The 16,857-nt window shown below is 40.7% G+C and overlaps 1 protein-coding gene across 5 annotated transcripts in view; it reads right to left on the reverse strand.

Annotated features, from left to right (window-relative positions):
- Positions 1-3,575: 3,575 nt before the first annotated feature.
- Positions 3,576-16,857, reverse strand: part of LOC110527477 (cullin-9) — a 67,094-nt gene continuing 53,812 nt past the window's right edge. For 4 of the 5 annotated variants that reach the window (XM_021608776.2, XM_021608765.2, XM_021608792.2 and 1 more), the window contains 8 exons: positions 16,266-16,430; positions 15,876-16,039; positions 15,629-15,722; positions 12,516-12,701; positions 9,065-9,182; positions 5,821-5,954; positions 5,596-5,687; positions 3,576-5,479 (listed from right to left, as the gene is read on the reverse strand). In XM_021608776.2, the coding sequence (XP_021464451.2) occupies positions 5,305-5,479; positions 5,596-5,687; positions 5,821-5,954; positions 9,065-9,182; positions 12,516-12,701; positions 15,629-15,722; positions 15,876-16,039; positions 16,266-16,430 (1,128 nt within the window). In that variant the 3' untranslated portion in view covers positions 3,576-5,304. Of the gene's footprint in view, positions 5,480-5,595; positions 5,731-5,820; positions 5,955-9,064; positions 9,183-12,515; positions 12,702-15,628; positions 15,723-15,875; positions 16,040-16,265; positions 16,431-16,857 lie in introns of all 5 variants that reach the window. The other variant, XM_021608803.2, reaches the window with a different exon arrangement.

Consider the following 16,857-nt stretch of genomic DNA (forward strand, 5'->3'; position numbering starts at 1 on the left):
GTTTATACACCTTGAGTGATATGTGAAGGAGTGTATTGTATTGTTGTGTTTGTTTTGTTCTATTCCTGAGGGGTATAGGTCTAACTTCTTGATCCTTGGCTCTACGATGGAGTTGACAGTGAGATGGGGAGTATAAGTCAATTTGAAAGAATAGTTTCAATAGAATGTGTTGATATTTTCTTTAAAATATGCTTAGATATGTGTATTAAGAATAATTGGTAAAAATAATAATTTATCATGTAGTTAATGAACTGAACTAAACTGTTGTTCTGATCTGTTCTTTCGAGGTTACCATGAAAAGTGACATCAGGCGGTATCTTAATAATGCATGGAAGAGATAATTGGACCGAATAGTGTGTGTGCCTCAAAACCCCCTCTAACTGGCTGAAGAAGAGTGACAAAGGTGTTGAAGAAGGCCTTCCGAACCACTTATACCGAGAGAAAGGAACCAAGCCAGAAATCAGTGTACAGTATCCGATATAAGCTGTCAACTGGTTTTCTTTCATGTTTCTCTCAGGAGTGTGAGTCCACTTGGAGTGAGCATGGAGAGAGATCTGTTCTAACCTTTTCTTATGATGCTGGTATATTGGTTGACGAATGGACAACACATGAGTGGCAAAGATGAGATATTGAAATTGGGACATTATCATGAGCCATCCACTTTGAACTGTAAAGCTATCTGAAGAAGAACGACAAAGACGCCAGAAGAATCAGTGCCTGAGAGGGGGGGTTGGTCAACTGTGCCAATAAAATTGTTTTATACTTTTGTGGTATCAGGTTGATTGGAGAGGTCTACACCATGTAAAATTAGAGTAATTTAGATTGTGAATGCATTGAGATACTGATCTATATTATAATCATGATTAAAAAAGTTAATGGTAGAATTATGGGATAATTATACTGAATGAATGAAAAATCTGCTAATATTGATGTGTGTTAAATTGAGGTTTTTACTTTGAGTGATAAGACCAATTTGAATCACTGAGGAATGTCATTCTAAATATTGGTTGGATAAATAGTTGGGTTGTTAATTATGATTTGGAATATGAATGATTTCACTGACCTATTCTCTATTCCTGACTACATCTCTGAGCATGAGGACTTAGAGGGATGTCTGTCCTATATGTTGTGATGAGGCCTGTGTTTAGATACTGGTTCTCATGTAACTTAGGGAGCATTTCTATGTTATGTTTTTATTTTCCTCAAATGGATTATTCTGTGTTATTAAACTTGTGCAAGTTTGTCTTGTAGAATAAAGGTTGTAAACTTAGTTTCAGAAGGGAGAAAGCTTACATAAGCTAAGGTATTTGACATTGAGGGGATTTGATTTTTAAAATTTTCTTTTAAATATTGAGTATGTAATTAATGTTCTGATTCTTTAGAAGGGACAATGTCCCTGAGAGGGGAATGTTGGGGAATAATCAGAATTCTTTAGGTAACATTGATAAGATGTGTTATTAATTTTTATAGTATGCTTATGTGGGAAAAGTTACTTGGGCCCAGAGAGGGGAGAGGTCGGGTTAGTCTAATCTGTGAATGTGTCTAACTATTCCTAAACCATGTGAAGGGATGGTGTGATTAATGGGGAACCAGTTAGGTGGCTCCACAATGTCTGTGTGCCAGTCACTTCTCGCTGTAAGCTTGTCCACGAGGGGTTGTATTTTTTATGGGAGTATCTAGAAATGGGCAATTGATATATACCATTGGATGAAGTAATGTCTTGGTAGTATGTTGTACCAAGAACGAGACAAGAGCTTCGGTTTAGGAGACCAAACTGAACGATAATATATAGCTAATGCTATAAATTATGGGATACTCTTTTTTTCTGGTAAAAGGTTATTTTGAAAAATGTTCCTAAGATCTGTTATTCGTCATGTGAGTTTTGATGGGTGTGTCTTGGCTATAAATTATACTAAGGACTGTTTTGTAAGCACTCTCAGAGAATTCATTTAAAGACACTGAATTGATCTGAGAGTCACAGGGCTATGGTGAAGCTCATATAATTAAAGATGGACTTCATGATAACTCTGACTTGTGTGTGGTTTGCTCTCTCATGATTTGGTAATAGAGGAAATTACCACGACAGATGCCAGAAATGTCGCTCTCAGTCATCCACAGTATCGCTTCACGCTGTTCAAAGCGTGGTAGCCAGTGCACCAAAACTGTGGAGAAGTTAAGTCTCGGGCTTCAGTGCTCTAATTGGCCTACTCTGCTCTTTAGATCTACGTAATATCGCTGAGTCAACCTTTAATATTAGAGTTGTGCTTGTTGTTCACGTGTATCTGCAGGGGTGTAGTGCTGCCGGAGGAGAGGAGTGGCACCCCCTTAATTTTTTCAATTTGAGAATACACGGAGCTGGTAAAACTATTTCTGGAAAATTCATACTGATAAATTGTAAATAAATGATTTAATTACATGAATTAAATGAAAAAAACAATAGAATAACAAACCAAATAAACATGTATCGCAACCTAGAGGCCGGTAAATGGGGGTTTCTTCCCCGTCTTCTCTCTGGCGGTGGCGAGAATTATGAACTACAGGTTACGTGTGTGCGCTGCACAATAGTGCTCGTTTAATAAAGTTAGATAAAAGGTAAATAAATGTCTCGCAAGATCACAATGATTCATTTGCATTTTACATAACATAACCGAATATAATACCATAGCAAAGTAGGCCAAAAACATCACACCAGAAATACCTAATTTCTAATTCGATTTTAGGATGGTTAGCTGAAGCGGAATAGTTTTAAAAAATAAGCCCATGCGCCAAAAGTCAGAGCGTACCACTAGGCAGGACATATGCTTTGACTGAAACAAATTACAAGGCTAATAGCTTAACGCCATCTGATTTAATTTGCTCATGAAATAGTAATTCAGGAAGATTTAAATGCATATTCTCATGAAACTGGGATGGAGATGCAGTTTGGACATTTCACCAGTAAAACAAAGATTTATCATTCACGATTGATAGTGATTATGGCCTATTTTGAAATTGGGTTGCCTATGCCTATCTTGGTGTTTGAGGTTAAATAGATGTGTGTGGGCATAGGCAGATGTTGCAATTGGAGGATGCATTTTATACATATTCTATAAGGATAGGCTATTCAATTGGCTACATCTGTCGGTACACACAATTTTATTTAACCTTTATCTAACTAGGAAAGTCAGTTAAGAACAAATTCTTATTTACAATGACGGCCTACCAAAAGACAAAAGGCCTTCTGCGGGGACAGGGCTGGGATTATTTTTTTTTATAAAGACATAAATAGAGACCTAAGACGACAACATAGCAAGGCAGCAACACACGACAACACTCAGGAAATGTACTACGCCACTGGTATCTGCACTCTTATTGGCTAAAATGGCCCCACCTGTTCTCCTTCCACCTGCGTTCCATCTTTAAGGACATGTATTTCCATTGTCAATATAATAGATATTCTTTGGGAAAAGCCAGGGAATAACAAACTATTTCCCCCCTCACTACACAGAAGTATTCTCTAGCAGCCTATGATGATATTTATGACGTTAATAATGTCTTGTTTAAATCAGGTAATGTAGTTATGAAATAATACATAGACAGTGAAATCACTCCAGCATGATAGCAGAAAGCGCATTTATTTAGTCCGCTGACATTGCACAAGTTCAACATTGAGATCAGAAATATACATTTTTTGAAGATGCACATGGTGAATATTAGTATCTCTCAACAGCAAAGTGGCATGTTGAGATATCAAATATCCCAACCCATATACAGATAAACATTGACAAAATTTCAACAACACATTTTTTATTTATTTCAAAAGCATGATGTAGCCTAGGCTAGATTAAGCAAGTAGAGTAATGAGTAGGATTATGTTTTTATATGCAAAAGTTATTGCTTTTGATAAAAACGCTTTCTGTGACTTCCCAATGAAAACTAGTTTGAAAATTAAAACATTTAATGGAAAAGAGATGTAGGTTTTAGACTATGCACCATGCTGCCTTGTTGACATGAAAGCGGCGCAGATTACTGTTCCATTTGTGAGGGCGCTCCTCCCTCACCGCTTTTGCCAGTTCACATCGTGGACAATAGAACGGTGCACCACAGCTCAGGTTAATAGAACTCCCTCATTGCCTGACTACCCAGACTCCTTGCTCCGGCCAAATGCTACGCCCACGGACGTTAGTTTAATCTCCGCAATGAGTGGCTCTGTGCTTCTACATCTGCATTGCTTGCACATTGGGTTTTTTAGGATGGGTATCTGTGTAAGCATTTTGTGACAACTGCTGATGTAAAAAGGGATTTATAAAATACATTTTATTGACTGATTGGAGTACCTCCCTGACCCTTCACCGACTTGCGAACACATTCAAGGCCGTCTGATTGGTCCAGAAACCGATGGGTAAAGCAGCGGTTTGAAAATGTGTCACTGGTTTTGACACTGATTGGTCAGTGACGATCCAATCGCTGAAGAAGTATGTAGCGAACTACAATGCAGCGCAAGAATGTTGCGAGTTGTCAGCTACTGTTGCCAGGCACACCCAATACCTTACATCCTTTTCCTCACAATCTCCCCCTCGCAGCCCTTTAATAACCCATGAAAAGGTCGCAGAAACATTGTATTAACCGCAGTCTTGAGCTTTTAATAGCCTTCTAAAATTAACATACAATATTTCAGTGTTTTAAGTTTCATTATGGAAATATACATTTTCTGAATGAGTACTTTATCGTTATGAATGAAGGCATATATCCATGTATTACAAAAATATATCAAGGCAAGCCATTCGGCAATGAACAACATTCTGCCAATTTAACAGCCTTCCTAGCGCTGGATTATAAAATCCCTTTTCAGTCACGCTGGTAAATGAAAAAGTAGCATTTGTATTACACAAAGTATGGGCTTTTTCTCAAGTATATCGTCACACCTCAAATATTTTCTTACAGGGATCCTTCATTATGTCTGACAGTCATGGTACCCTCATCGGCTTCAAAACAGCGTCATGTGAAAAAGAATGAGGCTCTAGGAATTCAAACCTATGTGATGAACAATAAGTGGAACATGTAAGTGTGCCCATCCAACAATTGCAGTTGTGGCATGGGACTGAAATTGTGAAGGCTAAGCGCAAAGAGGCTGACTGGAAAAATGAAGGATCACACCCAGCCTCACTTCAAACCAGACCATGGCTTTTCTCTGTCCCCATCGCTCTCTCTGACGGATTTTTGTTTGTTTATTAAGTACTGCTTTTTCCCAAAATATATTTATATGGTGCTTGCAGTGCCTGCACAGATTGAGACTGACATTTTTTTCTTCCTATTTTCAGATGTTTAGTCAAAAGGACTGAAATCCCTCTCTAGGTTTTCGGACTCGTCATCATCAGAAAAGAAGTCATCCTCGTCATCTTCATGCCATTCGGGAACGTACTCATCGTCATACCATTCATCCTCCTCTGCCTCATCTCCACCCTCGTTGTTATGGTTGTCAGACTCAGAGCCCCCAGCCCTGCAGAGAGAGAAGACCCGTGAGCACAGCAAATCAGGAGGAACATTTTCTCAGTAATAAGCTACTAGATCCAGGAACCAATGTAGAGATCCACTTCCCAAATCTCCTGTACTCACACTTTGTTGGCGTCTGTGTTCTTAGAAAGATTTGAAGCTTGAGCAGATTCCAGTTCCTGTCCTGTTTTGGAGTTGTATCCCACTCGGAAGTCCTGTGTTTGGAGAGACCAGACAGGAGGAAACCCTCATGACTTGCTGTTGATTGGACCACAAAGCACCCAATAAGTATTACCGCCACACTTTGTGCTGTGGTCTTCAGTGTGTAAATCCCTCCCTAGTCCCTACCTGGGTCGAGTGTTGTAGAATGGCCACCAGACGCTCCTGAATGCGGCGGATGAGTTCCAGGCCAGTGTTGAGGTGCTCAGGCTTCAGTAGACGGATGCAGGACGCTAGATCCGTACACTGCAACAGGGTCTCCTCTGGAGGGGAAAGACGCAGACAATGAGAACTCATCCATGGTGTATGACACATCCTCAAAAAGTAGGGATGTTCGAATATCCAAAACAGACGTTAGTATTCGATTACTTGGGAGAGTATTTGAGGAATAAAAACATTTTTTTAAGGCTGTGTCTAAAATGATCCTATGTGATTATTTGCTACATAGCCTACAAGAATAGACCATTGCATACAAAGTTTTAATAAAACAAGAGTTTGAGTTATGAGTGTGCCCCATAAAAAGACACACCGGTAGCCAAAACGCATTACACACGTGTAGCTTATTGTCGGTCAATCAAAGTGGCGCAACAGTTATTTTTTACAGAAACTTCCTGTTTCCATCATATCTGTCATTATTTTATATGGTTTGAATTTAGACCTATAAGAACTCTTCTACCCTTCTACTTAAACAAGCAGAGTGCATCGCACTGGCTATCCCTCGAGTCACGCGAGCAAGTCTCCATTGAAGTAAAAACCTCTCTCTAATAGTGAAATCCTTTCAAATGCCAATCTGTACGTAATAGAAATTTGCCTTGACAATCTTACAATGATCCTTTTATTCATACCCCTTGACTCATTCCACATTTTGTTGTTACAGCCTGAATTCAAAATGGATTAAATAAAATAAAAAATCCTCACCCATCGACACACAATTCCCCATAATGACAAAGTGAAAATGTGTTTCACATGTAATGAAATACAGAAATCAAATGTACATAAATGTTAGAATCACCTTCGGCAGCCATTACAGCAGTCTTTCTGGGTGGGTCTAAGAGTTTTGCACAACTGGATTGTACAATATTTGCACATTATTCTTTTCTAAATTCTTTAAGCTCTGTCAAGTTGGTTGTTGATCATTGCTAGACAGCCAATTTCAAGACTATTTAAGTCAAAACTAACTAGGCCACTCAGGAACATTGTGGTAGCCTACAGGGAGGAGGTGAGAGCTCTCGGGATATGGTGTCAGGAAAATAACCTCTTACTCAATGTCAACAAAAACGAGATAGTGGACCTCAGGAAACAGCAGAGGGAGCACCCCCCCATCCACCGACAGAACAGCAGTGTAGATGGTGGAAAGTTAAGTACCTCAGCGTACACATCACTGACAAACTGAAATGGTTTGTCACCTAAAACCCTCACAAATTTGTACAGATGCACAATTGAGAGCATCCTGTCGAGCTGTATCACCGCCTGGTACGGCAACTGCACCGCCCACAATCGCAGGGCTCTCCAGAGGGTGTTGTGGTCTGCACATCACATCACCGGGGGCAAACTACCTGCCCTCTAGGACACCTACAGCACCTGATGTCACAGGAAGGTCAAAAAGATCAAGGACAACAACCACCCGAGCCACTGCCTTTTCAACCCGCTACCATCCAGAAGGCGAGATCAGTCTACAGATGCATCAAAGCTGGGACAGAGAGTCTGAAAAACAGCTTCTATCTCAAGACCAGACGACTGTTAAACAAACATCACTAGCACAGAGAGGTTGCTGCCTACATACAGACGTGAAATCATTGGCCACTTTAATAAATGGAACACTAGTCACAAATGCCACTTTAATAATGTTTACATATTTTGCATTACTCATCTCATATGTATATACTACATTCTATATTGCATCTTAGCCTATGCTGCTCTGTCATTGCTCATCCATATTCTTGTTACATTCCTTTACTTAGATGGTTGTGTATTAGGTATTTGTTGTGAAATTGTTAGATATTACTTGTTAGATATTGCTGCACTGTCGGGAACTAGAAGCACAAGCATTTTGCTACACTCACACATGGTTAGCAGATGTTATTGCATGTGACCAATACAAATTGATTTGGTAAGCATATTTGGCCTTGTGTTTTAAGTTATTGTCCTACTGAAAGGTGAATTTGTGTCTGTTGGAAAGTAGACAACCAAGTTTTCCTGTAGGATTATTTTTTATTCTAAACTACCTAGTCCTTGCCAATGACAAGCATTCCCATAACATGATGTAGCCACCACCATGCTTTAAAATATGAAGCGTGGTACTCAGTGATGTGTTGTGTTTGCCCCAAACATAACGCTTTGTATTTAGGTCATACATTTCTTTCCCACATTTTTTGCAGTTTTACTTTAATGCCTTATTGCAAACAAGATGCATGTTTTGTACAGGATTCCTACTTTTCACTGTCAATTAGGTTAGTATTGTGGAGTAACTAAAATGTTGTTTTCATCAAGGACCTCTGTTCTTTGCTCCATTCATCTTTCCCTCTATTCGGACTAGTCTTCCAGTCCCTGCTGCTGAAAAACACCCCACAGCATGATGCTGCCACCACCATGCTTCACCTTTGGGATGGTGCCAGGTTTCCTCCAGATGTGACGCTTGGCATTCAGGCCAAAGACTTCAATCTTGGTTTCATCAGAACAGAGAATCTTGTTTATCATTATCTGAGAGTCCATAGGTGCCTTTTGGCAAATTCCAAGCGGGCTTGTCATCTGCCCTGAGGAGTGGCTTCCATCTGGCCACTACCTTAATAAAGGCCTGATTGGTAGAGTGCTGCAGAGATGTCCAATCAATTGAATTTACCATAGGTGGACTCCAATCAAGTTGTAGAAACATCTCAAGGATGATCAATGGAAACAGGATGCACCTGAGCATAATGTCTAGTCTAATAGAAAAAGGTCTGAATACTTAAGGTATCCGTTTTAGATTTTTGATACATTTGCAAAAAATATATATTAAAAACAGTTTTTGTTTTGTTATTATGGGGTACTGTGTGTAGATTGAAGATATTTATTTATGTAATCAATTTTAGAATAACGCTATGACGTAACAAAAATAAAGTGGAAGGGGTCTGAATACTTTCCGAATGCACTGTATTTAGGCTCGTCATAACAAAGGGGTTAAATACTTATTGACTTGAGACATCTCAGCTTTTCATTTTGTATTCATTTGTAAAAACATCATTCCACTTGGACATTATGGGGTATTGTGTTTAGGCCAGTGACACAAAATCTAAATTTAATCCATTTTAAATTCAGGCTGTAACAACAAAATGTGGATAGGTTAAGAAGGGGTGTGAATACTTTCTCTAGGCACTGTAATTCCTGCAGGTCTTACCCAGCAGGATCTGTAGAGTATTGGTGTGAAGCTCCAGGGCTTCCATTTGCTGCTCCATCACATCCATCTTCTCTGTGTCCTGGTTGTAGTAGCTGTACACACACGAGTAGGCCAGCACCTACATGGCAGAGTCAGGCAAGGGATCCATATTAGTCATATCTTTTAAATGCTGAAAAGGTAACATCATGAATAGGGCTCTTGAGGTGACCGTATTACCGCCACACTGGCAGTCATGACCGCAGTAAAACGCCATGTGACCGTTGAGTCAAGGTAATCTCTTATGCACTCTGGACATGCATCGGTAGTACCCAACAAACTAACAACCATAAGGTCACTAATGGCCTGGTACTCAGTGCTCAATTGTCCCTCTAACATCAATAAAAATGCCATCAAACACTCATCAAAAAATTATTGTACTTTCTTTAAAAAACATTTTTTTACACTTGGCTGATTGGCTGAAGCAGTGGAAAACATGGTCGTTGTGGATGTTGTTTCAAAGACTAACAACGAAATGGACAGAGCTTTCTAATGTGATGATTCATAAAAAATTAAAAACATATGCATACTCAAGCTTATCCATACACAGGCCTATAATATGTGCACAAGCCTGAAAAAACATTGAATTAAAATAATGATTGTTCCGTTATACAATATATAGCGTACCGCATATTACACGCGGCAGAAAAATATTTTAAACTGACTTAAGATGTTTTTGGTTCAAAATTGGTCTGGCCTATACGCCAAAATTAAAATTCTAGCAATTGCCTTTGAGTATGGACTGTATTATTTTGCATACTGGATGGACTGGTTACCTTATTCTACACTCCAAACTTTCTATCCATGAGTCTGGGAGAGAACGTATAGGCCTAGGAGATGCTATTGATTCATCAATTGTGCAGGGCGACTTAAGAGTTAGCCCATAATTATAGTGAATTTGTATTTGAATAGCCTAGTAATAGGCTTTAGCTACAGAATCTCACCACCATCCATTTCCATCTCTCTGTATCATTCATTCCTTTCTCGAACATGCAGAGAGAGGGGCTGGCAACAGTTCAATGAAATAGCCTGTTTTTCGTTGTGATTTATTTCTTTTTTACTATCAATGTTCATGAAAAGATTTGACTTGGTTTCCCAAATGAAGCACTGGGAAGCTGCAGGAACAGGGTTTTAGAGCCCATGGTATACAGAGTTTGGGCAGAACATCACCTGTCGTGCAAGAGGCTGCATGCTCCACAAAAACAGTAGTTGATGCATGGAGTGTAATAACCCGTCATGATTGAAAAACGAACCGGTGGGAAAGCAGCCTCCATTCGCTATTCGAGTGCATACAGACTACATCTTACTTCCCCTGTCCATTAATGGGCCATTCTAAATCTAAACACATTTAGCATATTGGTAAAGATGGGATTAAATTGAGAACCACATGTGCAGCCTGAGGCAAGGAACAAGCTTTTTTTGTGACTTTCCCAAAACATCAATAGCCTATAGTGTCACCATGCAGCCCATATACATTTTGATTTCTAAGACAGTCTAAGATTTATTCTCAACAAAAATATACATGTACATATACATGTTTCATGAGCTGAAATAAACAATCCCAGAAATGTTCCATACGCACAAAAATATTATTTATGTAAAATGTTGTACACATATTTGTTTACATTCCCTGTTAGTGAGCATTTCTCCTTTGCCAAGATAATCCATCCACCTGACAGGTGTGGCATATCAAGAAGCTGATTACACAAGCATGATCATTACACAGTACGCACCTTGTGCTGGGGACAATAAAAGGCCACTCTAAAATGTACAGTTTTGTCACCCAACACAATGCCCCAGATGTGTCAAGCTGAGGGAGCGGGCAATTGGCATGCTGACTACAGGAATATCCACCAGAGCTGTTGCCAGAAAATTGAACGTTGATTTCTCTTCCATAATCTGACTCCAATGGTATTTTAGAAAATTTGGCAGTATGTCTAACCGGCATCACAACTGCAGACCACGTGTAACCACACCAGCCCAGGACCTCCACATCCGGCTTCATCACCTGCAGGGTCGTCTGAGACCGGCCACCCGGACAGCTGATGAAACTGTGGGTTTGCACAACCAAAGAATTTCCACACAACTGTCAGAAATCGTCTCATGGAAGCTCATCTGCGTGCTCATCGATCTTACCAGGGTCTTGACCTGACTGTAGTTTGGCGTCATAACCGACTTCAGTGGGCAAATGCTCACCGTCGATGGCCACTAGCACGCTGGAGAAGTGTGCTCTTCACAGATTAATCCCGGTTTCAACTGTACCAGGCAGATGGTAGACAGCACGCTTTGCTATCAACGAGTGCCCCATGGCGGCCAGCGGGTTTATGGTATGGGCAGGCATAAGCTACGGACAACAAACAATTGCATTTTATCGATGGCAATTTGAATTCACAGAGATACTGTGACAAGATCATGCTATTCATCCGCCGCCATCACCTCATGTATCAGCATGATAATGCACGGCCCCATGTCGCAAGGATCTGTACACAATTGCTGGAAGCTGAAAATGTCCCAATTCTTCCATGGCCTGCATACTCACCACATGTCATCCATTGAGCCTGTTTGGGATGCTCTGGATCAACGTTTACGACAGCATGTGCTAGTTCCCGCCGATATCCAGCAACTTCACACAGCCATTGAAGAGGAGTGGGATAACATTCCACAGGCCACAATCAACAGCCTGAGCGAAGGAGATGTGTCGCACTGAATGAGGCAAATGGTGGTCATACCAGATACTGACTGGTTCTCTGATCCATGCCCCTAAATTGTTTGAAGTAATTGTGACCAACAGATGCATATCTATATTCCCAGTCATGTGAAATCCATAGATTAGGGCCTAATGAATTATCTAAATTACCTAATTATCTAAATCGACTGATTTCTTTGTATGAACTGTAACTCAGTAAAATCTTTGAAATTGTTGCATTTATATGTTTGTTCAGCAACTAAAGTGGCAAACTCAATCTAGTGTATAGGACCGGTTTCAAATGATCACTTTTATGCTCATATGTGCACTCACACCAGAATGGGACAAATACTGTTTATATTTTATTCAGATAAGTTCAATTGTATTCTTCTTACTATAAAATCATAGAATATAAAACAACAGCATCCGACATAAGCATATCTTGTCTACTAAATGAACAAGCCTACATACAGCCTATGTATAGATAACATATACTAGGCCAACTCCTATTCTGTTATTCTAAAATACATGTTCTTCATATCATAATGTTTCTTTACACCTGCCTAAAATAAAGGATTTATTGTGATGGTGTATATTAAATTGATTTATTAGACTTTTTTAAATGTCAACGTTCCAAAAGCGTGCATGGTGATTGGTGATTGCGTGGTGATTGCTTAAATGTCTCTACCGATTGGACAGTTATTTTCAAATGAGTTTACTACCCCTTACCTTGCGCGCTTGAGCGAGGACTTTGCAGGCATCAATAACAAACGTCAACGTCTTCATTTGCAAGGCTTCATTGATGGAGGAGACTTTGCTCTCTAGATTGATGGCAAAGTCCTTGGCTTGGTTGTGGAAAGTGCATCTCTCGTTGTAGTCTTGGAACTTCTTTTCCTGCCTTGCTGCTTTACTCACCTGCAGTCAGAAAAAAAGTGGATCACTGCATTGGATCACCCCCCCCCCCATGATTATCCACATAAATGTAGAAGTGTTGAGAAACATTCTTGAGAACACCCCCCTATCCACATCGATGGAACAGTGGTGGAGAGGGTAGCAAGTTTTAAGTTCCTCGGCATACACACAGACAAACTGAATTGGTCCACTCACACAGACAGCATCGTGAAGAAGGCGCAGCAGCGCCTCTTCAACCTCAGGAGGCTGAAGAAATTCGGCTTGTCACCAAAAGCACTCACAAACTTCTACAGATGCACAATCGAGAGCATCCTGGCGGGCTGTATCACCGCCTGGTACGGCAACTGCACCGCCCTCAACCGTAAGGCTCTCCAGAGGGTAGTGAGGTCTGCACAACGCATCACCGGGGGCAAACTACCTGCCCTCCAGGACACCTACACCACCCGATGTCACAGGAAGGCCATAAAGATCATCAAGGACATCAACCACCCGAGCCACTGCCTGTTCACCCCGCTATCATCCAGAAGGCGAGGTCAGTACAGGTGCATCAAAGCTGGGACCGAGAGACTGAAAAACAGCTTCTATCTCAAGGCCATCAGACTGTTAAACAGCCACCACTAACATTGAGTGGCTGCTGCCAACACATTGACACTGACTCAACTCCAGCCACTTTAATAATGGGAATTGATGGGAAATTATGTAAATATATCACTAGCCACTTTAAACTATGCCACTTTGTTTACATACTCATCTCATTTGTACATACTGTACTCGATACCATCTACTGTATCTTGCCTATGCTGCTCTGTACCATCACTCATTCATATATCCTATGTACATATTCTTTATCCCCTTACACTGTGTACAAGACAGTAGTTTTGGAATTGTTAGTTAGATTACTTGTTATTACTGCATTGTCGGAACTAGAAGCACAAGCATTTCGCTAAACTCGCATTAACATCTGCTAACCATGTGTATGTGACAAATAAAATTTGATTTGATTTGATTTCTTAGTCACAATAAAAGTGACTCCAAAATGAGAAAATACATTATTCACCATTCAGTTCCCATTGGGCAAAATATAATCAAAACGCAACCAAAAACTGCAAATGCATCCAACGAGTTTGTACAAGCTTGATGTAGTCATTGAGTGAAAAGACAAAATACTAAACCGTTGACTCCTTTAATACAGTAAGGAAATTTGTCCAAATACTTGACTTCCTCAAATGGGGGGACTAGATAGTGCCTTCGAAAAGTATTCAGACCCCTTTTCCTCAATCTACACAATACCCCATTATGACAAAGCAAAAACAGGTTGTTAGAAATGTTTGCTCATTTATAATAAAAAATGAAACACCACATTTACATAAGTATTCAGACCCTTTACTCAGTACTTTGTTGAAGCACATTGGCAGCGATTACAGCATCGAGTCTTCTTGGGTATGATGCTACAAGCTTGACACACCTGTATTTGGGGAGTTTCTCCCATTCTTCTCTGCAGATCCTCTCAATCTCTGTCAGGTTGGATGGGGAGCGTCACTGCACAGCTATTTTCAGGTTTCTCCAGAGATGTTAGATCGGTTAAACTTCCGGGTCTGGCTGGGCCACTCAAGGACATTGAGACTTGTCCCGAAGCCACTCCTGCGCTGTCTTGGCTGTGTGCTTAGGGTCGCTGTCCTGTTGGAAGGTGAACGTTCGCCCCAGTCTGAGGCCCTGAGCACACTGGAGCAGGTTTTCATCAAGGATCTCTGTACTTTGCTCTGTTCATCTTTGCCTCGATCCTGACTAGTCTCCCAGTCCCTGCTGCTAAAAAACATCCCCACAGCATGATGCTTCCACCATCATGCTTCACCGTAGGGATGGTGCCAGATTTCCTCCAAACCTGACGCTTGGCATTCAGGCCAAAGATTCCAATCTTGGTTTCAACAGACCAGAGAATCTTTAGGGCTGTTGTGCCTTTTACTGATGAGTGGCTTACGTCAGGCCACTCTACCATAGAGGCCTGTTAGGTGGAGTACTGCAGAGATGGTTGTCCTTCTGGAAGTTTCTCTCATCTCCACAAAGGAACTCTAGAGCTCTGTCAAAGTGACCATTGGGTTCTTGGTCACTTCCCTGACCAAGGCCCTTCCCCCCTCATTGCTCAATTTGGCCGTGTGGCCAGCTCTAGGAAGAGTCTTGGTTGTTCCAAACGTCCATTCCATTTAAGAAGGATGGAGGCCACTGTGTTCTTGGGGACCTTCAATGCAGCAGAATTGTTTTTGTATCCTTCCCCTGATCTGTGCCTCAACACAATCCTGTCTTGGCGCTCTACGGACAATTCCTTCGACCTCAAGGCCTTGTTTTTGCTTTGACATGCACAGTCAACTGTGGGACCTTATATAGACAGGTGTGTGCCTTTCTAAATCATGTCCAATCAATTGAATTTACCACCAGGTGGACTCCAATCAAGTTGAAGAAACATCTCAAGGATGATCAATGGAAACAGGATGCCTCTGAGCTCCATTTTGAGTCTCATAGCAAAGGGTCTGAATTCTTATGTAAATAAGGTATCTGTTTATTATTTTGTTTTACATTTCTAAAAACAAGTTGTGTCTATTGTGTATAGACTGCGAAGGATGTTTTATTTATTTAATCAATTTCAGAAAAAGGCTGTAACGTAACAAAATGTGGAAAAAGTCAAGGGGTCTGAATACTTTCCGAAGGCACTGTACATAAAGTGCTTTCATTTCTAAACGGTAAAACAGATATGTATGAAAATACCGTCAAATAAAAGGTGACATTCTGTAAAGTGGCCTCATGAAACATTTGACCAAATCCAAAATGGTGGGGTACAGAGCCAAATAAAAAATTCACTGTCCAAATACATATGGAGGGGAAACCCAAATTCGTATGAAGCACAAACTTAACTTAATCAAGTCAATTGGAATTACCATAGCTGAGCAGTTGAAGTAATCTTTGTGGGTTGGTTTCCATGGCTTGAGACACCTCCAGCAAAATCCATGGTTACATTTGGCACAAGTCATACTGAAAAAAATGTTTTGACACTGAGTGGCAGTAACAGTGATGCCTAGAAATCCCTACAACATACTTCTGGTAAACCATGAAATGTTTTGATGGAAATCGACAGAGAACAAACTGGGCTGAGGATTGAAACGGGTCCAGTGGCTTTATACTTACTGTAGGCACCCTTCGTTCTTCTCTATCTGGGCCTGGCAGCTGGGGCAGCGTTTGGAGATGAGTTTGGCAAGGTGCTTACTCTGAGCTTCCATGGTCATACCCTCGTAGTAGCCACCATCGTCTATCCACTGGGACATGTGACTGCAGCTGGCTGGGTAGTGAGCCTGGGGAGATAGTGGAGGTTAAGAAATCAGCATAAATCTATACTCTATGCTTACTTGTCTCTATGAACAAAATACTGTATGTACTAGATAGATTTACACTACACCAAGTCTGATGGGTATCCGTACAAATATGGATTTCTAATTCAATGCCATTGAAGTAAAAAAAAAAAGACAAATAAACCACATGAATGAGGACAGGAGACGTGTATAACAGCTCAGTGCTAACCTCTGGGAAGTTGCAGCTGAAGCAGGAGGACCAGCAGCACTTTGAGCAGGTTCCCATGCTGCCGATGTTCTCCCTGCACAGGATCTGGTCACAGCCCAAGGGGTTGGTGCACCAGGTCAGGTTGGAGCAGCACTCCACATAGCCCCGGAGGAGAGCGTTCTCATACTGGGGAGAAACAGAGAACAGGAGCCTTAGAGGATGGATAGGCCCTACTGTTTTAAACTCACGATCAGCAAACATGTACAACTGGACAGACATAACTTTATGGGTTTATATACAGTACATGAAGTATTTTTTGTTACGTTAGAGCCTTATTCTAAAATGGATTATTTAAGTAAAAATGCTCAATCTACACACAATACCCCATAATGACAAAACAAAAACAGGTTTAGAAATTTTTGCAAATTTATAAAAATCAAAAACACCTTATTTACATAAGTATTCAGACCTTCTGCTATGATACTCAAAATTGAGCTCAGCTGCATCCTGTTTCCATGGATCATCCAGTGCATGTCAGAGCAAAAACCAAGCCATGAGGTCAAAGGAACTGTCCGCAGAGCTCCGAGACAGGATTGTGTCGAGACACAGATCT

Source organism: Oncorhynchus mykiss, chromosome 1, assembly GCF_013265735.2.
Source record: "Oncorhynchus mykiss isolate Arlee chromosome 1, USDA_OmykA_1.1, whole genome shotgun sequence".
Taxonomy (NCBI): domain Eukaryota; kingdom Metazoa; phylum Chordata; class Actinopteri; order Salmoniformes; family Salmonidae; genus Oncorhynchus; species Oncorhynchus mykiss.